The 21538-nt window shown below is 37.4% G+C and overlaps 1 protein-coding gene across 3 annotated transcripts in view; it reads right to left on the bottom strand.

Moving 5' to 3' along the window:
• Positions 1–578: 578 nt before the first annotated feature.
• The window catches only part of elp3 (elongator acetyltransferase complex subunit 3), a 61892-nt gene continuing 40932 nt past the window's right edge, over positions 579–21538 (bottom strand). For all 3 annotated transcript variants that reach the window (XM_088624811.1, XM_088624809.1, XM_088624810.1), the window contains exon 15: positions 579–858. In XM_088624811.1, the coding sequence (XP_088480937.1) occupies positions 782–858 (77 nt within the window). In that variant the 3' untranslated portion in view covers positions 579–781. The remainder of the gene's footprint in view (positions 859–21538) is intronic.

Here is a 21538-nt window from a genome sequence, read left to right as displayed (position 1 = left end):
ATGTTGATTGCATAGATATTCAAACCTATGAATTACAGCTACAAATCTTTTTGGGTAAGTCTCCACCAACTTTGCACACCAGTCAAGTCTTCCCACAGATTTGCAATGTAATTCACTTCCAAGACTTTGACTAGCCTTCCATACATTTAATACAGAGAATTTCATTCACTGTGGAGGGGAGTCCCCACTACCTGTAAAGGGCTTTGAGTGGAGTGTCCCGAAAAGCGCTATATAAGTGTAAGCAATTATTATGATTATGATTATTATTATTAACTTCCCTGGGATTTTTGCACATTGCCTTGTCATGAAAACTCACAAACGTTTTCTAAAATTGCATTTTTTTGTTAGTTTTAAAGTTTCAAATTTGTTTACTTTTTGTGGTAATGTGTTACTATGACTTAAACTGAGAATGAGAAATTGAGAGATTAAGGCAGAGTGACATAATACCAGAAACTACTATGCTGTGACCCAGACTGAACTCTAATGGACTTAGAAATGGTGGTCTATTCTTGTTTTGTGACTGGTCATTACATTTATAAAGTGATAGCTAGATACCATTCCCCAGTAATAAGTAGAAATAAATTTTAATAGACTCTTTATTTCTTGCAAATGTACATGTCAGAAACGTATTGACAAAAAAACAGGTCTCAGCAGAGTTTGAAAGATTTCTTCCTTCTAAATTGTCCCATGCATTGAGAACCAGCAAGGTTAAAAAAGTCAAACAAGGCTTTTAGGGCTCAATCTTCCCTCCAGTATTTACAGAACCTTAGCTCTCTGACCCTCAATCCAAGTGCTTCACCATATATGGCCCTTCCAATTCATAGCCAATCTTCCTGTAGTAATTCCTTGTACCCACACCTGAAAAACAAAAACAAAAAGGCTTGTAGGCTGCAGTGCTGTGCTGCAAATAATTAAATACATTAGTTTTAGGCTTGCTAAATGGAATCTTAAGGTACATCATTTAATAGTATACAGTATAGCTCTGAAAAGTACTGCATTATACTTCCTCTATTGATAATACAGCTGTTACATATGCGTAAAATGTTGCAGCCTATCTTACTACATTTTAAACAAACCTCTTCCCACTCACTAATTTTCTATGAGATTTTGCTGACTAAAATTAGTTTTAAAGAATGTGCTGGCTAGTTGCAAATACAAGGCAGTAACCAAAACACCGAAGATTGGGAGAAGTTTGATTAGATGGAGATTTCTACTTATAAGCTGCTGTAGAAAATGTTGCCATATACTTAGAAAAATTCACTGTGTATTTCAAAATTAGCTGTATATAAAAAGCTCTGGCGCCCCCCTTTGGATCCTTAAAAATTGTATTAGACCACGGAGAACAAATATTGCATTTAAACAAGATAATTATTAATAAATGCATAAATAATATTGCCCTAATATGTTAATATATTGCAATATACTGTATATGAAATAATACTGGCCTATGCAAAGTTCAGTTTTCATTAACAAAATAAATATTGTCACATGCCCCTTTGTGCAAATTAATTGGTATAAAGCAGTAATGTCTTTTATATGTATATATGTTTATATGTAATAAACCTTTACTTGTTCCTTTGCAGACTATGCATGCTGACGCAGCTACTGTATCTATCTTGGTTAAAGGTTGTTTAAGTTAAGAACATGGAGGTCAGATAAAGTATATCTTATACTACAGTACGACCTGTGTCACTGATTTTCTTAAGATATCTTATATCTTATGATATCAAATTTATCTGCACCTTCGCAACTATCCTTTGGTCACTTCTCACTCTGCAGGGGGTCCCAGCCTCCTTGTCCATAAAGGGGGGATTCAAGGGAGATGTGAACACATTTTTAGTTTGGTTTCATAACATCATTAATCTTAAGTCTTAGCTGTTTACTGTTTTTTTCATGCCACTTCGAGGTGTAATGAAAAATGAAACTATCAATAAAACAACCACTAGGCCAGGTACAGATAAACAAACCCAAAGCTCTTTTCAAACACGTTTATGTCCTGTCCCCGGATGACTGTGCAGTGTTTATTTGTTCCACCTGTTCTCCCTACCACCTGTGAAGAGAGTGTGTGTTGTGCCCCAAATCAGGGCATTCTGTTTACGATTTAAGCCCAGTTCATCTCACGCAATGTATTGTAGATGTCTGATGAATTCTAATGAAAAATCGCGCATTTTGACGCAAGATGACGCGGGGTACCGCGGTACGTGATTGGTTGACCGACAGGGGCACTCGTGGTCCGTTGGTCTGTCGTAGAAAGATTTACTGTAAACGTCTTTACTGTGCCCGTTGTAGTATTGAATATTCATATGGAATTTTACCACTGAAGGGAAATCTTAGTAGCTGAGCATAAAAAGAATAGGAGCATACTGTAACGCATGTGAAGGCCATAAACGATATTAATTTTGGAACATAAACATACAGCATATGGCTGGTCTCGGTACTTTAAAGAAAACATACACGAAACATGGTTTCATTATGACCAGATATTTTTAACTTGATTTACAGTATTTGAGAGGTATGTCTTGACACCGATACTACGTAAATACTGCTCACGTATATGTTTCTAGGTTTATATTATGCATTTCATACGGTCAAATTACTTTTGAACAACTGATAAGAAGCGCAAAACGGTATGCCCAGTGCGTTTTAGTTTCGTTTTGTGCGGGGACTCTGCTTTAACTATATCGCCGTGGATTGATTAGAGATATCAAGTACATACAAGTCATTTTTTAAATGTTGTAGTTCGTCTTGTAAAAAAGTTTACGAGTACATCATCTGTCAACAATTACACAGGTTCTGTTTCCATATTGCGGATTTTGGTTACGTCATATTATTTTCTAATTTCACGTTGTGAATATATGATTTGGGCAAACAGAGCCGCAAAGAAGTACATTATGGGTTGTTGTTGTTTTTTTTTGCAGTTTTATCTAGAACAAGCGATGCTTAAACTTTTGTCTGATTCTTGTGAAACTATCCACACGACAGTTACCTAGGAGTTGACTTCAGTGATGTCACTGATGGGATGTTTCTAAAAATCCATCCACTGTAAAACGTCTTCTCCAGTTGTCCTGCATATGTATTCGCTAATGAAGCTGTGTGTTCTGAGCCTGGTTCTCTACATTTCTGTATGAACCAGCTTAGAGGGCTAAAGACAGCTTGTGTTTAAATTGAATGTAAGGTAATTTATGCTTCTAAAGTCATGGTCAGCATTTATTATTGTACTGTGCTGTAAACTTGTTCTGTGCCTAATTTCATTATTTTATAGCTTTATCAAATCTGTACATTGTCTGTCGATAATGTTTCTGTAGTGCTTTTTCAGCACTCAGCATGTGACCGCGCAGGTGGCGCTGTGGGTTAGGTTCCCGACTCCCATGTCACACGGTCTGTGATTGAATCCCATGTAACTATGACTTTATTTTTTAACAAACATTTCTTTGAAAAAATGAAACGTTTCCCTTGGTCAGAGATTAAATAAAACCTCACTCGCACCAAACAAATTTATATTTCTAAATATCACAACATGATCGAATTTAAGTCTATTTAATAACAATGGATAGTCACCTATGCGTTACAAAATAAACATTTATATTGATTTGAATCGCGTTTTGATTTAAATCGTAAACGCGTGTTTAAATATATGTTTTTAAAGGCGATATACTGTATAAAAGCGCTGATTCTTATGGAATGTGTTCCGCCGGGGATTCCAAAAATTTTTTTTTTTTAATCGCGTATCTAAGGAAATCTCAGTATAACTTTGTTCATGCACAAACAGTGGCATGTTACATTATTAATTTGGGTTTCTCCTCTTGCCAGAAAGCTCTAAATTGCATTTTGAGTGCGGTTTTTGACTTTTTCTAAATTGCAACCCATAAATAAAACTGATACAGTTTAGACTTACTGTATTCTAAGCTGTATTACAGCAGCACATTGGACAATGCAACGTAAATTGCAAAAATGCACTTGGAATCTGTCCAAGCCCTACTATGAAAATTATTTAAACTGCGACACTTATCATTCATCTTTAAATAAACTTTATTTTATATAGCGTTTTAAGCGAATATGTAATTAGATTGCTCATAAACCTAATCGCTTTTTCTACATAAACACAGCGTGATTGCTCTCTGAAAATGCTTTTTCTTTATATTAAGGCTCAGATTTCAACTATAGATCGTATTATTATAAACTTTCTTGGAATAATGTCTTTTATGTAAACCATGTTTGCTATTAATTCATTTAGGGCTAGAATACGTTCATTGTCTTCCAATTGAGTCGAGCTGACATTGGAAGCTTGCCACGCCCAGACTGTTACACCAACGCATTAGCATGTTAAAGCGATTTCATTGATTTATTTTAGTTAAAATTTTATATATCACCTTTAAAAGTGGAATCTCAAAGCAAAGTAAATACCCAACACTGATTGTACCCATCTGTCATGCTAATAAAACACCTTGAATTGAATTGAATTGAGGGAGAGAGGGGGGGAGGGCGAGCGAGATAACCAGGACGTAAGGCAAATAAGATACACTCCACAGACATTCACAACAGCGACATATGAAACGTTTGCACATATAGTTAAGTTATTACTTGGTTTTCAAAGTGCAATGAAATACAATATTGTTGTTGTTGCTGTTCTTGTTGTTTTTATCCTGTAAAGCGTTTTGAGAAGCCACCTTTAAAGGCGATATATAATGTAAAAGCGCTGATTCTTATGGAATGTGTTCCGCAGGGGATTTTTTTTTTTAATCGCGTATCTAAGGAAATCTCAGTATAACTTTAAAAAACGCGCTCAAAATGCAATTTAGAGCTTTCTGGCAAGAGGAGACACCCAAATCAATAATGTAACATGCCACTGTTTGTGCATGAACAGGGTTATACTGCTATTCCCTTTGATACCCGATTAAAAAAAAATAAAAAATGTTTTGAATCCCCAGTGGAACCGGGCATCCATATGAATCAAGTAACAGGTTTATTCCATGCTGAAAATAAGAAGAAAGAAAACACATTCCATAAGAATTGACTGAGCTCCGCTCTGTACCACACAATGATCCCCCCAGAGTCTCTGCCCCGGGTTATTTGGGTTTTTAGACAGATGGTAAAAAACTCTCTCTCTCGCTTGACCTCCCCCTCCCTGTGTATTGTCTGTTTTTTTGTTAACAAGGCTCGCCAGCTAATGTGAATCGAAACCTGTCTTTCTAGCTTTTAAAGTCGTGCGATGTGTAAGCCACAATTCAAATAGAGAAAAAAGAGCTGACTGACAAGATTTAAGATGTGGCTGTCAATGTTGGATTAAAAAAAACACTGCCCGACGTTTGTTGCATTGCTTGAAAAATAACTTTATTTCGAGGGACTGGATAAGTAATTCAAGTGTTTTTTTTAACTTCCTGAAAAACAACTAATAATTTAACTATATGTGCAAACATTTTATGATATGTCGCTGTTGTGAATGTCTGTGGACATGTGCTGGCTGGACAGGAGGCTCCACTGTACACAGAGAGGGGCGGGAGGAGGGGAAAAGCCTATACATACTCTTAAGAGTTTGATTAATAGGGAATATAATACAAAAATATAGTACTAAAAATAAGATACACTCTACAGACATTCACAACGGCGACTGTCAGAAGATAGGACACAGCGGCTCAGGCACCCGCTGAATGGAAAAGGGGCACTTTAATGTTCTGTATGGCTAATACTAAAGCCAATACTTCAATACTTTAATATTCTTTTCTGTATGTTTAACAATAGTGGGTACTGGCCTAATTCGTCCCTGCTCCCGTTGTTAGGTGTTAATGTGTTGTTAAGTGTGAATTTGTACCCGTTTCCCTGAGGTCTGGCTTTTTTTCTGGAAAACCATAACTCTGGTCTTGTCCAGATTGACTGTCGGCGCCCAGGTCTGACAGTGCTGCTCCAGCAGTGCCAGGTTCTGGCGCAACCTCTGTTCTGTGGGTGACAGCGGGACCAGGTCGTCTGCAAAGAGCAGGAACTCGATTTCCATAATTAATGCAGATCGGTAAATCAAGGGACAAAACAACTATTGCGCCCGGGTCCTCAATGGGCTTTGACGTGCTAATGCGTTGGTTTAACAGTCCGGGTGTGGCAAGCCTCTAATGTCTCCGGACTTCGGCAAAAGGCACCCGCCTTTCATTGGAAGACAATGAACATTCTAGCCGTACATGTGAATATAGCATAAATACACCAAGGGATTGGGTGAGCTCCCATCACAAAAAAAACTGCGAACCTGCACTACAGCGACCACAGTACAGTATGAAGACCAAGACCTTTTACGGGAAGAGACGGGGTGCTTCTGCCGCCCCAGCTTCCAAAGAGCGAAGGGTAAGCAAATACAGCAGACTTCATCTGAAATACGCGATTACAGCGCATATTACAAGGTATTATTGCCGTTTTGAATTTTAAATTCAATTATAATTATTTCTTCGTAGCCTGTTCTTCAAGAAAACACCGCACGGGCGAAACGATCTTCGAAATCTACCACCAGGACAGTAAAAAAGAAAGCGGTAAGACGGAAAAAAAGAAACGTTTATTTTGATGTCTGTTCCGCGACTGATGAATACTACTGTGTGACTTTATTTCTTACATGAATTATGTTATTTTGACACAGGCCGTGGGTCTCTGCTCTCGGCCACTGGCCAGGGTGTCAACCTGTAGAAGCAGCACCTGTGTGGAGACTTTTCGGCAGCAGCGGGAGCAGTACGATGCATTACTGGGGAGGATTAGGAGGCTAGAGACACTCCTGAAAATGCAGAGGAAGGAGACAGTATGTTCCAGAAGTCAAACAGTTGAGCAGCTGTCTCCCGAAAAGTGCCTCTCCCCGCTGCGCAGGTTGCAATGCCTGGCGGAAGCTCTGCCCCCCGCAGAGCACACACCGCCTCAGGACACTCCATCCCGGCCTCTCCGCTCACCACCGTGCAGGAATTTGTTGATGCTGTCCCCGCTGTCTATCTCCCCCCAGGAAGCACCGTTTACAGAGCGGAATTCACAGACGCCAGTGGGATGAATAATTCTCCCAGATATCCAACTGTTACCCATCACTCAGGAATTGGAGGGGGGGTTGTACTTGCAGTGCATCGGCATAGACGGGAAAGCGACTTTTGAAATTTACTGGGGGTGGACCACGTCTGTAAATTCCGATGGGTCCAGAGGCAAAAGTGCCTTGCCTTGCAATCTCCGGGAAACCATTAGTAGAATGGTGAATCGGAGATTCTCAACCCTTACTTCGTGCGACTGGAAAAGAATTCGTGATTGGATCAACGAAATGCTTCGTAGAAGGAGGCGCTCTTTTCCTCTAGTCTAACAGTCTGTCCACAAACAAAACATTCCTGTTAGACAAGAGGAATTGAAAAAAAACAATTACTTTCGTCAATGGAAACCGGTGTGTGTCTCTCTCTCTGCTGGATGTCCCTCTCACTCTCTGCTGAATGAATAAAAGCATTTTATTAAAAACGCGTTTGTGTTTGTCTGGTATTTACTTTGGTCCCTTTTAACTGTTTTTCCATCTACTGTATTGCTTTGAGATGCCACTTTTAAAGGTGATATGTAAAATAAAGTTTTTTATTATTGTTATAGAGAAACATGATCAGATTTTCCCTGGTTCAGAAAAAAAGTGCTAAGATCTAAAGTGCTACACCTAACTTTCTTAATTCAATGTATTTAAAGCAGTGAACTACTGTAGGTGTAACATACCATTCAGAAATACAATCGAGAATAGTTTTGTGGTGTTTGTTTAGATGAAACGTTCCTAAAACGTATAACGTAACAAAATTAAAGACGATTAAAATCTGTAATCTTTCCACTTGTACTGTATGTCATCGGAAAGTTTCTGCTTTGTGTAAGGATGGTACCAAAAAGTAATCTTAAGTGGTGAGAAAGCTGTGCTCAATGTATTTAAGGGACTTAAAAGTAAAAGGAGATGCTTCATATTGCTTGACTAATTTTAAAAACTAAGTTATAAATGCAGACGCTCCCTCGGTGCCGCGCCGGGTGTAAATATCAAAATATACATTCGTCCCGGGCAGAGGCCGAAGAGCGCCCGGCTGGGGTGCGCGGGGAAGAGCAGGACAGGAGTGAAAGTGGTCAGGGCGGGGTTTAGGAAGGCGTAGAGTCTGGGCAGGTATAGATTACACTTTTCTAAACCGAAATAAAAAAGATTACAATCTAATCCTTCCACGTTTGATCCCAAAATCCCAAGAAAAATAAATCTAAACGGGTAGAAAGCTGTGCTGAAAGTTTATTAAGATACTTAGAAGACAAAGATACTGTATCAATTTATGTTGCATTAGTCTGATTATGATTAAAAAACACATAATTAAACACGCGTTTGCGATTTAAATCAAAACCTCCATTTCTCTATAAAAATTTACTCTATTACACACACACACAATAGAAGCAGGAAGCAGAAGCAGGGACCGTTGTCAGAAGGGAAGAAGGTGACTATTCATTATCAAAAATGACTTAGAATCGATCATGTTGTGATATTTTGAAATATAAAAGTCAATTGATTGTCCATAATATTGCTATTCTATTTTTTCAAAGAAATGTTTGTTAAAAGAAAATTCCAGCACCAGCTGGATTTGAACACACAACCCGTGAGTTGGTAATCGGGCACGTAGACCAGTGGGCTACAAGGGAAGTCGCATGAAGAGAGAGGCGAAACAGCCCTTCACAGCCCTGTCGCAGTACACGAATATAATCATATCGTTATTAGATTCTTTAGATTCCATATTATATTAGCAGAAAAGCTTAAAACTACCACTTTTTCACACGCTATTTCACATGTTAGTTAAATACTTTGATGCTTAAAATGTTTAGGGAGAAATGGAATACCGGTATGTATTTTTCCTTTAAAGTACCGATTCCTGGAATCTGACTGGCTGACACCCTTCTGAAGTGGTTCCATAATATCTGGTATACGGAAAAGAAAGCGTTGATAAAAAAGCCTGGATTCTCATGTATCTCATACAAGTATCTTTTAATACAGTCTTTGCTGTGCTCTTGAGGATCCTTGTGATATTTTGAGCTCTAGTTGAATGATAAGTGTCGCATTTTAAATCATTTTCGTAGTTAGAAATTATGAAACGCCCTGTTAAAAGCAAGGGAGTTTTTATGCCCGTTGAAGTAAAACAAAATGCCTGACAAAGTAGGGCTTGGACAGATTCCAAGTGCTTGTACAAATGTACTAAAGAAATTATACTTTGAGTATACAGCTTGTCCAAAGTCATTCATTATTAATACTATTAGTAATATCTTCGGTAAAGGCTTTGATGCATAAATATTTCTGATAAAGGTAGGTTGTGTACTTTTGTCCAACTGAGCAATCCCTGGCGGTTTTACAAGGTGATGCCGGATACTTTCCGGCATGACGTAAAATGACGTGATTAACCGCGTGATACTGCGTGATACTGCATGATACCACGACACGCCCACCGGGGTATGCCGCGAAATACCCCACCCATTTTGAATGGCTGCATCTGTACTTATGGTGATGCACAATAGCTTCACACAATGTTATGAAATGCTTCTGTGAGCTGGGAAGCCGCTAATCGATTGTGGTATAACTCGTCTGTTTTTTTCTTAGCAGCTAGTGACAAGTGAAAAAGTGCTGTATCTCTTTATGAGAAATGTATTTGCCATGTTTAGTTGGATTCCCTGGTTTTCAGAATACTATATGCCAGGTTCTGGTTAGGTGGCTGCACAGCTCTGCACTCAGATTGCTTTGTTATATAACAACACTCCTGGGTTTCATGAAGTTTCTTTTTTGCCTGCAACAACATTGGGATCACTGTTTGTTTTATGGGATTCCATCCAGATAATATACTTTGAAAACCCATCTATTGTTGATAAAGCCCATCATGGTCAAAAAACAACATTTGTCTGTTCATTTGAACAGTTCATTGAGTCACTAACAATTCATTGTGAAAACACTTGATGGATCAGTTTGTATCCCTATAATCTACAGTTAGTCTGCTGTTCCTGCAGGAAGAATAACGTCACATCCAGTATGCTATATCACCCTATAATTCACAACTGGCAACCCACTAAAGCTAAGCAGGTGTGAGCTTGGCCAGTTCCAGGATGGGAGACCTCCTGGGAAAGCTATGGTTGCTGCTGGAAGAGATGTTAGGAGCTCTTATCCTGCAGTCTGTGTGGGTCCTAATGCTCCAGTATATTGATGGGGACCATAAACTGCAAAAAGGGCACCTTCCTTTGACTTAGATGTAAAACCAGGGTCCTGACTCTTCGTGGTCAGGATAAAAATATTCTTAATCTGATATCTGATGTGTGATGAGAGTACTGGTGTACTTTGGCTGCCATCACATCATCCAAGTGAGAACTATACATTGGTGGTGGTGGAGGGGTGTCCTTATACCTGTAAAGTGCTTTCAGAAAAGCACTTTATTAATGTAAGAAATTTTAAATTGATGCCAAGAGGAAATGCCACCATTGAAGTGCTTTTAAGAAGAGAGACAATCTGGAAAAGAGGGGAAATATCTTTTGTATACTGACAACAGGATACTTATATAGAATTGAAAAAAACAACAACTTGGCATACAAATTGGAAAAAGACAAATTCCATAATCTGTAAAGGTTTCTCTTATCTGCATATGCATTTTTCATATTTCAAGCTAAGGTTAATCCATGTATGAAGTAAAAGCAAGCACTGCAGAAAAGGGCAAGTTAATTAAGTGAGATAAAACAGCTGGGTGCTCTAGATAGGCTAACAGTCCCCCCCCTCTCACCGCGCCCCACATTCCACCCTTTCTCATCTCTCCCTCTCCTCACTGTGATTGGGTTAGTCTAGCTGTGTCCTGGTGGCGTTTGTGTCAGTGACTGGTGATTTGAGCGTGGCTCAAATGGAAAATTCCTTTCCCGCCCCATTAACTGAAAAAGTCAAGTCGTCATTTGTCCTGTCTTATCTCTAATTAGGGGCAGGTGTTTTCAGGCTCTTGAGGAATCAGAAGAAAATAAAGCCTGTGTAGAAATGGAGGAGGCTTTTTTTATTAGATTCTTTACTCATTTTGATCTTTTGATCTTTCTTTTTTACATACATTTAGATATTCCTAAATGCTCTGGAGACTGTATTCAGTGATGATGAGGATACTTCACAGCGCAAATTATACATCTGTTTTACTAGTGCACGTACTGTATACAGTAGATTGCCATTTAACCAACAAACAGAGGAATTACCCTCTATTCTCAATGCCATAAAATATCAGCTTTTCGCATGAATGTGTGAATCTTGCCCTGAATGATACTAGTTACTATTTGCATATGTATTTTTTTATCATCAGCTTTTCACCAGGGTTCTCTTGAAAAAGCTTAATGTGTTTATCAAAGCAGTACAATTTAATAAGGCAGGCTCCATTATTACAAGCAACCAAATGCAAAGCTCACCACTGAGCAAACTGCATGAATAAAGATTTTGAATAAAGATTTTCTGCCAAAAAGCAATGATGAACTTAACATTTTTTCAATTTCTCTGGTAGTTATTTTTGTCCCGTTCATCTTAAAGGAGGTAAAAGTGAAAAAGATTGTCAAGGCCAGAGTTAACATGCAGACGCAGAGCCATGCAAATGGTGCTGTCAGCATCAGGGGTGACGTAGTTCTGAATTTATAGAAAATGATTGCTCTCTTGCCTTGCATCACTTACTGGAACATTGGTAATAGTGGTGGGAGAAAAAGCCTTTGACATTTAAAATTGTTAAGGAACAGTTTCAAGTTAACAGTCACATGATGAAAAGCTCCTATTAATACACCTCCCACTGAGGAAATATCATGCTAACTGGATCCCAGATCCAGGGGAGCTTTTCCATTAATTTTCATACACATCAGTATGATGTTTAACATTTATGTGAGTGACCAGCTTTTATGTACTCACTTGTTTGAGAACAATTTAGAAATGAAAGGACAGGAAACTGGAGTTATGTTTAGCCCTTCCTTGATATTTAATTTTTTATTTTTCAATTTAGAACCCAAGCTAATGTCAGTTTTGTGGAAGATGTTAAGAACAGCATCGAGTTCTATCATTATATTTTTTAAATCATTCAAACACTGTCCAGAATACAAAAAAGTACAAAACAACAGAATTCTAATTCTTCAAGAGCAGTTGTTGTGTTAATTGTTTTATTTTACTGCAAATTTGTATTTTAGAGCTACAGCAAAGTGCTCTAAGTTTTGCCCTTTATGGTATTTATATTGTGCCATAAATTTGTTTGAAACAAATGAATGTTTCTCGACTACCCTAATTAATGCACAACCATTGAACAATAGTCTTGAATTTGAAGTGCAAGGTGCAATAACACATGCTTGTTATATTTATATGTGACAATTACACACATTAAAACTGAACTCCAGTTTAAGGCCCAAGTCTCACAGCTGTATCAGTAACTAGATCCCAGTGTTTATTAAGTGCATATTGAAAGAACCAATTTTATCAAAGGAAAAATGCACTAATAATTAATTAGACCTACGTAGCAAATTCTGAGGGGTTAAGAGTTATTCTGAGAGTTTGTTGTCTCAGTTTCTTGTTGAGACAAAGAAAAACCAGGTTGATGCAGAGTTACATCAAAGTAAGTATTTAACTGATGTACAAAATACTAACAAAAATTAAAAGATCAAGCAAAGATCAGAGATAAAGGAATATATTAAATGAACGATGGTTACAGTTTTAGAATATAGACATGTAAAATGTTTTGTCAGCCATGTAAAATGAACAACACATCCTGTATTTAACTGATTAGCATTCAGCACCTCTCTCCTATTTTAATTATCCAATATCTCTTACAACTTTACACTGCTCTTGGTCTTCAGATTATTACTTCAGGCAGCTGTTTTACCTTACATATGGTAACGTGACTTCTTAAAACCTACTGAGGATTCATTTTCTGCTCCCATGGGTTTCTCCAAGTGAAATATTCTAGTTAGGATGTAATAATGGACTTCTATTCTGATCAAGTACCATAACTTTTAAATTAATAGACTTCAACTAGCCAAACTAATTGGTGATTTACATGTGAAATTTAATTTTTAATCCTTTAATTGATTTTTTAATAAAATCCAAAACAGAAAAGCAATCCTCTGAAATCCATTTTAAAGTGTACATAGAAGGTCAAAATCTGTATGTGTAGTACAATAGCAGAATAAGTTTTTGACAAAGCAAGTTTATCCAAAATATATTATTAAATGGCTTAAATCTAATATCATAGCAAGTTTCTAGATGTTTTCTACAGTAAACTATTTTAATTTGCCTGACTTTCAGGCATATCAAAAGATAGAGGTTCAGTTATATCTCAGGAGAATCTGATTAGTGATTTCTGATTTAAATTGTTCTCCTATATAAGGCAACATACCTATTTACAGCTGATCCATAACTTTACATAGAAAGCCTGATTGAAAGGTTTCAAAACTATCAGTGATTAATGATTATTTTGGCAATTACTTAAAAAACCATGGGGGAATGGAATACCCTAGAAAAACATCCAAGGTCATCCGTTGACAAGGTATGACTTGAAGTTCAACACTACATTTCTCATGGCCATGTCAAACTCGCCCAGCTTTCAAACTCAGACGTCCGTGTAGCAACTCTTCTATGTCCTTCAGACTGACTACCTGACGGCTGCATAAGAGACTGAAGGAGCCAGGGGAAGTGGCAGGCTAATTGAGGTCAAAAGCATTAATGAGAGGCAGGCAGCTGGACCTGACAGCAGCAGGACTAGCACTAGAGAATACTGGAATTACTAACAGACACATTAAAGTGCAAAGTATCAAAGGTACGTTTGTTCTGGAACTAAGACATCACACATAAAATATATTTTTTATAAACTGATATCTGTTACAGTGGATTTCTATTACAGACTGTCTTTGGCTTTAGGAAAAGACCATATAGTGTTTTTCCTCCCTTAAATGAACATGCCTCTTTGTTCAACTTACATCTCTGCACATTTATCAACTAATGAACAAGATTGATGTTTTGCAATTGAAGTGGTGAGGAATGTCCAAACATCTTGAGAAAGGACATTGCAAACATGACTTAAGGTTGAGAGCATTTCTAAATCTATTAAAAGAGAAGTATTACTTTCACCAACCTGCTATTACTCATTTCTGACTTGTCATGTGCACTATTAATTTTTTGGCATTAATAATAACACCTTATATTTGTATAGCGCTTTTTACCGGATTCATTTTGTATCCCACTGAAGTGCTGTACCCTCTGAGTCCTTATTAACATGTCCAGGAAAGAAGTGAGGAATATTCCAAATAAACCAGAAGGATATATTCAGGTACTGTATACTAAGAACGTCTGAAATATAATTTAGCTATGGATTATTGGTTATAACGCTTTTTAAATGGCATGTGATAATGACTGCAAGTAGTTGGGATCTTGGTATGTTGTCCAAAATACAGCACCTACTACATTTCAATGTCATAATGTGGGAATGTTAGGGAACCAATGTAAAATCACACCAATATTTTAGGGCTCCATCATATAATCTAAATGGAGAAAATACCTCCTTCATGCCCACTAATACCATATTCAACAACAACCTAAGCTTCCTTACATCTCTGCCATGCAAATGATAACCAGGCCCAGGCTTGATGAGTTCCTCTAATTCCATGAAATTAGACTGCAACATGTCTAAACAACCGAAGCACTCTTAGACTCAAAGAAGGCTCCACAGCCAAAACGTTGCGTTTTCCATTTTCTCTTTTCAGCATGGAATAAAAGTATTACTTTTTCCTTTGCAACATGATATATATATATACAGATGCAGCCATTCAAAATGGGTGAGGTATTTCGCGGCATACCCCGGTGGGGGTGTCGCGGTATCACGCAGTTCACGTGTGTCACGTGGCTAACAATCCGGCGTTGCCTTGTAAAACCGCCAGGGGAAGCTTAACCTCTCATGTACAGCATTTGAGCCTTTAATTTTGAACTGTGTATTACAGCATGTTAATCATCAGTCATTAAAATGTTGGTATATTTTATGAAAGCAAGATTGCTCAGTTGGACAAAAGTACACAACCTACCTTTATCAGAAATATTTATGCATCAAAGCCTTTACTGAAGATATTACTAATAGTATTAATAATGGATGACTTTGGACAAGCTGTATACTCAAAGTATAATTTCTTTAGCACATTTGTACAAGCACTTGGAATCTGTCCAAGCCATACTTTGTCAGGCATTTTGTTTTACTTCAACGGGCATAAAAACTCCCTTGCTTTTAACAGGGCGTTTCATAATTTCTAACTACGAAAATGATTTAAAATGTGACACCTATCATTCAACTAGAGCTTAAAATATCACAAGGATCCTCAAGAGCACAGCAAAGAGTGTATTAAAAAACACTTGTATTTATCAACGCTTTCTTTTCCGTATACCAGATTTTATGGAACCACTTCAGAGGGGTGTCAGCCAGTCAGATTCCAGGAATCGTCACTTTAAAGGAAAAATACACACCGGTATTCCATTTCTCCCTAACGATTTTAAGCATCGAAGTATTTAACTAGCATGTGAAATAGAGTGTGAAAAAGTGGTAGTTTTAAGCTTTTCTGCTAATATAATATGGAATCGCGTATCTAAAGAATTTGTGTGCTGCGACAGGGCTGTGTAGGGCTGTTTCGCCTGCCTGTTCATGCGAGCTGTCTTGTAGCCTACTGGTCTAGGTGCGTGACTACCAACTGGCACGTTGTGTGTTCGAATCCAGCTGGTGCTGGACTTTTCATTTTTATTTATTTATTTTTTAATCGCGTAACATAAACATATTACCGTATGCAAACTGTACTGTATACAGTATGTATATGTATATTTAATGTCTTAACTGTGCCCGTTTAAGTATTGAATATTCATATCTAATTTTACCACTGAAGGGAAATCTTAGTAGCTGAGCATAAAAAGAATAGGAGCATACTGCAACGCGTGTGAAGGCCATAAACGATATTAATTTTGGAACATAAACATACAGTATATGGCTGGTCTCGGTACTTTAAAGAAAACATACACGAAACATGGTTTCATTATGACCAGAATCGGTCTTGAGATATTTTTAACTTGATTTACAGTATTTGAGAGGTATGTCTTAACACCGATACTACAGTGCTTAAGTACTGCTCACGTATATGTTTCTAGGTTTATATTATGCATTTCATACGGTCAAATTACTTTTGAGCAACTAATAAGAAGCCCGAAACGGTATGCGTTTTAGTTTCGTTTTGTGCTGGAACCCGTGGATTGATTAGAGATATCAAGTACATACAAGTCATTTTTTAAATGTTGTAGTTCGTCTTGAAAAAATGTTACGAGTACATCATCTATCAACAATTACACAGGTTCTGTTTCCATATTGCGGATTTTGGTTACGTAATATTATTTTCTAGATTTCACGTTGTGAATATATGATTTGGGCAAACAGAGCCGCAAAGAAGTACATTATGGGTTGTTGTTTTTTTTTTTGCAGTTTTATCTAGAACAAGCGATGCTTAAACCTTTGTATGATTCTTGTGAAACTATCCACACGACAGTTACAGTACCTAGGAGTTGACTTCAGTGATGTCACTGATGGGATGTTTCTAAAAATCCATCCTCTGTAAAACGTCTTCTCTAGTTGTCCTGCATATGTATTCGCTAATGAAGCTGTGTGTACTGAGCCTGGATCTCTACATTTCTGTATGAACCAGCTTAGAGGGCTAAAGACAGCTTGTGTTTAAATTGAGTGTAAGGCAATTTATGCTTCTAAAGTCATGGTCAGCATTTATTATTGTACTGTGCTGTAAACTTGTTCTGTGCCAAGTCACATTATTTTATAGCGTTTTTATAGCGTTATCAAATCCGGTGGCGCTGTGTGTTAGTTTCCTGACTCCCATGTCACATGGTCTGTGATTGAAACCTGTGAAACCGGTTTAATTCGTCACAGCCAGCACTCCGGTTGTAGAAGCAAGCGAGATTTCCAGCGAAAGACACCCCCCCCTTCTTCAGGTGTGAGGGTCTTCTGCTCAGAATGAAACGCTAAAATGTAATGTAGGCTCTGAATGGGTTCAATTATGATTTGGGCTTGATTAAGGTCGCTGCCTTTCATCTAAAACCCTACTTGAATCCTTCTAAACTAAAAATCAGTGTTAGTGAGTTCTAAATAAAGAGGTATCCAGGTAACAGTGAAACGGGCGGACAGTCTGGAGAGATCGCCCGTTTTCCATGTAAATAGTTCCCTGGTTCCGCACCGCTTGGTGTTTCTCTCGCTCTCTCTCGGGTCACCTGATCATTAGCTCGAAAGATTTGAGTGCTTTGTGTATATTCTAATGGTAGTGGGGGCAGGGTGTGTGGGAACAGGTTTGGTTGAAATTGCATTGGAGATCTATGTTCTTCACACCTGAAACATTTTCTCTGAAAGCATTTTCTTCGCAGTTTAACCGATCTTGTTACAGCATGTTACAGTTTACTATTATTAACCATATTAATTTTAAGTGCTTAATGTAAAATCTTGTAAAAATATATTTTCATTGTTCAAATATACATTAAGTCTGACTATCATATAATAAGTTAAATACAAAACTAAAGAAAAAATAGGGTTAAATATAATTCAAAATATTTTGCTAACAATGTTAACTGTTTATGAATAATAAAATGTATTAACTAAGGAGTAGGATGGCACAGTTGTTAGTATGTTTTTTGTTTTGTTTCTTTTTCATAAATACAACAGTAGTACCTGATGTCTCAGTGGCTTTCAAAATTAAATTATGCATGCAAACCTGTGAACTAGAAAGATAACTAAGATATCCATCCATTTATAATGGTGGCAAAGTGGTTAGCATTGCTATCTTGCAGCACTGGGGTCCTAGGTTCAATTCCTGCCATCCTGTGTGTGTGGGGTTTACATGTTCTCTCTGGGTTACATGGTTTTTCTCCATATGTGTGATATGACTCCCTCTCGCACTCCAAAACATACTGGTAAGTTAATTGGTTTATGGGAAAACTGGCCCTGGTGTGTGTGTGTTTGTGTCTGTCTGTCCTGTGATGGACTGGCGCTATGTCCAGGGTGTATTCTGCCTTGTGTCCGTTGCTTACTGGGATAGGCTCCAAATCCTCTGTACTGGATAAAGAGATTAGAAATGGAAGTAAAGGCACTGTGTGGATGGAACTATACACAGTGTTAGAAACCCACTATGAAATGGCAGCATCTCACTGAGAATAAAATATTTTATAGTGCTGGCTTAAGGAAACAGCCTTTCCACCTCTCTTGCACATCAGTATCCATACCTAGTTATTTAAACAAATTGCCTCTAATTATAAACATCTTAATATGCTGGCTCTGTGGATCCGCATCAGCTATGTTTGCCCATTCCTTCAATTCATGTGCATCCAACACACAGTTCAATGCCAGCAACTACACATAATCTAAAATACAATCCTTATTTCAGTATCTATGTAAACATATAGTCTGTTAACTTCATCATCTTCATCAAAAGTATGTCTAACCCCATTAGGAAGTGTTCTTGTTATAAGTGTATTCCTCAGCTTTCCCCAAATTATCTTCTTCTTGCCAACATCTCTAGTCTTTTATCCTGCAATAACTCAGCCAACACTTAAATCTCCAAAAGCTGCTTGTGTTAATTTCTTTAAATCACAAATATAATGTGTAAATACTGGCCATGTAATACTCTGCATTGTGGAATAATAGTTTATTTTAAAGGGAACTAGAGAAACTAAGAACTAGAGAAATCAAGAAAGGCTTTTTTTCTAGAATTAATAAATGCACATCCTGTTCACTGGGGAAATTAAATCCACACTGAGCAATCTTCAATATGTTCAGAATATGACAGCAAGAATCCTATCAGGGATGCATTACACCTGTTTTCAAGTCCTTGCACTGGTTACCTATCAGATTTCGAGTCAACTTCAAAATCCTTATCCTCCTTATATACTGTCCTACAACTGTTATTATTGATCACCGAATTATTGTACTTGACATGACTTCATTCAGCCTTTCCTGAACGTCTATGACAGGCAGAGAGAGTGCTGTTTCTGGTGCGATCTTTTGCAGCTGACATTTCACTGTTTTAAACGAACAAGAAATTAGATTGCTCATAAATCACTTATTCTATATAAACACAGCGTAATTGCCCTCCGAAAATCCTCTTTTTCTTGTTCGTTTTAGAGACCTTGATCTAGAGACCTGAAACTGATTTTAGATGTCAGAAAGGATTTATTTTCTCTGTATTTCCTACATTGCTTTGTCGAGATTTTAACTTTATATCTAACTTTATATCTAGGCTCAGATTTCAACTATAAATCGTACAGTAATTAATAGCAGTAAATACTGATGTTTTGCACCCTCCTACCACAAAAATATATGTTTAAAAAAATGTCATGTTCCCATAAAAAAGTCATGCCTTGGAGTATAGACCCCCAAAGGAATGCCATAGACTGGTATGACTTTCCTCATTACAAATCTCTTATTAGAATTTAAATTTCTCTGTAACTCCAGGTCAGAACAGAGAAAATGTAACTGCCTTAAGGAGTTTACGATTATGAAAAATAGAAGGATAAGTCATGTTACTGAGCACCATATCTTATTGAGAATATGAATCCATTTAAGGTTTATACCATTAAAGTAAAGGTTTATTCCATGCTGAAAATGTTTGTACCAGACTTTTTTGAGGCCTGTTTAATTGTGTCTGAAGTCTGATGTTGTAAATTTTATTGTTAAAAAGATCCATGAAAATGTCACTACTAAAGTTAGCTGGTACTGTTGGTATTGTAAGTGGCAAGTAGAGCTCATATTTTAGATTTTGTGTAGTTGCTAGCGTTGAACTGTGTGTTGGATGCACATGAATTGAAGGAATGGGCAAACATAGCTGATGCGGGTCCACAGAGCCAGCATATTAAGATGTTTATAATTAGAGGCAATTTGTTTAAATAACTAGGTATGGATACTGATGTGCAAGAGAGGTGGAAAGGCTGTTTCCTTAAGCCAGCACTATAAAATGTTTTATTCTCAGTGAGATGCTGCCATTTCATAGTGGGTTTCTAACACTGTGTATAGTTCCATCCACACAGTGCCTTTACTTCCATCCATTTCTAATCTCTTTATCCAGTACAGAGGATTTGGAGCCTATCCCAGTAAGCGACGGACACAAGGCAGAATACACCCTGGACATAGCGCCAGTCCATCACAGGACAGACAGACACAAACACACACACACCAGGGCCAGTTTAAATCTAACCTCAGAACCTTTTCTGTATCTGCTTCATTTTCTAATTTTGGTAGCACCTCTAACTGCTTGTCTTTCTTATATGCATTTACTTTGTAATCTGTGGTCCTTTTATCTGTTTTTACATCTACTGTATTGCTTTGAGATGCCACCTTTAATGGTGATATATCAAATAAAGTTTTTTATTATTGTTATGGGGAAACATGATCAGATTTTCCCTGGTTCAGAAAAAAAGATCTAAAGTATACTAGTTTGTCACTCTTCTCATTCCCTTTGCTAAATGACTTTTCATACTAATCTGATCAATCTAACTGCCAGTTTTCTGTGCTTTCTCTATCCTGCTAGATTTGCAATTATTCTGAAAATTTTCATCTTGAAATAACTCATTTCTAAATACCTTTTTCACTGTTAACATCTTGCAGCAACTCTGCGACAAACTATACACTCTGACAGTTCATCCTGCTACCAACATTAAATAAAACAAATCTTAAGATTTCTATATTTATGTCTTTATTTAGTGGTTTCATTAGTGACAAAGGCTAAACTTTCTTGGAAAAATGTATTTTATGTGTTGCGGAAAAAACTGACTTGCTTTAACAAAATATGTTTACAAATCCTTTCACCTGGCATTTTCGTAGTTAGAAATTATGGAACGCTCTGTTAAAAGCAAGGAAGTTTTTATGTCCGTTGCAGTTCTTTTGCAACATGAATATATTTATATCGTTATTAATTTCTTGAGATATGCGATTCCATATTATATTCCCTTTTAATCAAATTCTAAAAGTATGCTTGTTGACTCCGGTATCGCGTTAGTTAAAGACTTCGATGCTTAAAATGTTTAGGGAGAAATGGAATACTGGTGTGTATGTTTTCTTTAAAGTACCGAGACCAGCCATATACTGTATGTTTAATTTCCATAATTAATATCGTTTATGGACTTCACACGCGTTGCAGTACGCTCCTATTCTTTTTATGCCCAGGCACTAAGATCTCCCTTCTGCTTTGTGTAAGGATGGTATCAAAAGCAATCTTAAGTGGTGAGAAAGCTGTGCTCAATGTATTTAAGGGACTTAAAAGTAGAAGGAGATGCTTCATATTGCTTGACTAATTTTAAAAACTAAGTTATAAATGCAGACGCTCCCTCGGTGCGCTGCTCTGGTGCGCCGGCTCTTACACAGTGCCTGTCTGCCGTAAGCGTTACAATATACATACCCAACACTGCTTGTACCCATCTGTCATGCTAATAAAACACCTTGAATTGAATTGAATTGAGGGGAGAGGGGGGGAATACTAAAGCCAATACTGGCTCAATACCCTCAAT

This window comes from Lepisosteus platostomus, chromosome 3, assembly GCF_059453375.1.
Source record: "Lepisosteus platostomus isolate fLepPlt1 chromosome 3, fLepPlt1.hap1, whole genome shotgun sequence".
Taxonomy (NCBI): Eukaryota; Metazoa; Chordata; class Actinopteri; order Semionotiformes; family Lepisosteidae; genus Lepisosteus; species Lepisosteus platostomus.
This window is presented reverse-complemented; position numbering and strand designations above follow the sequence as displayed.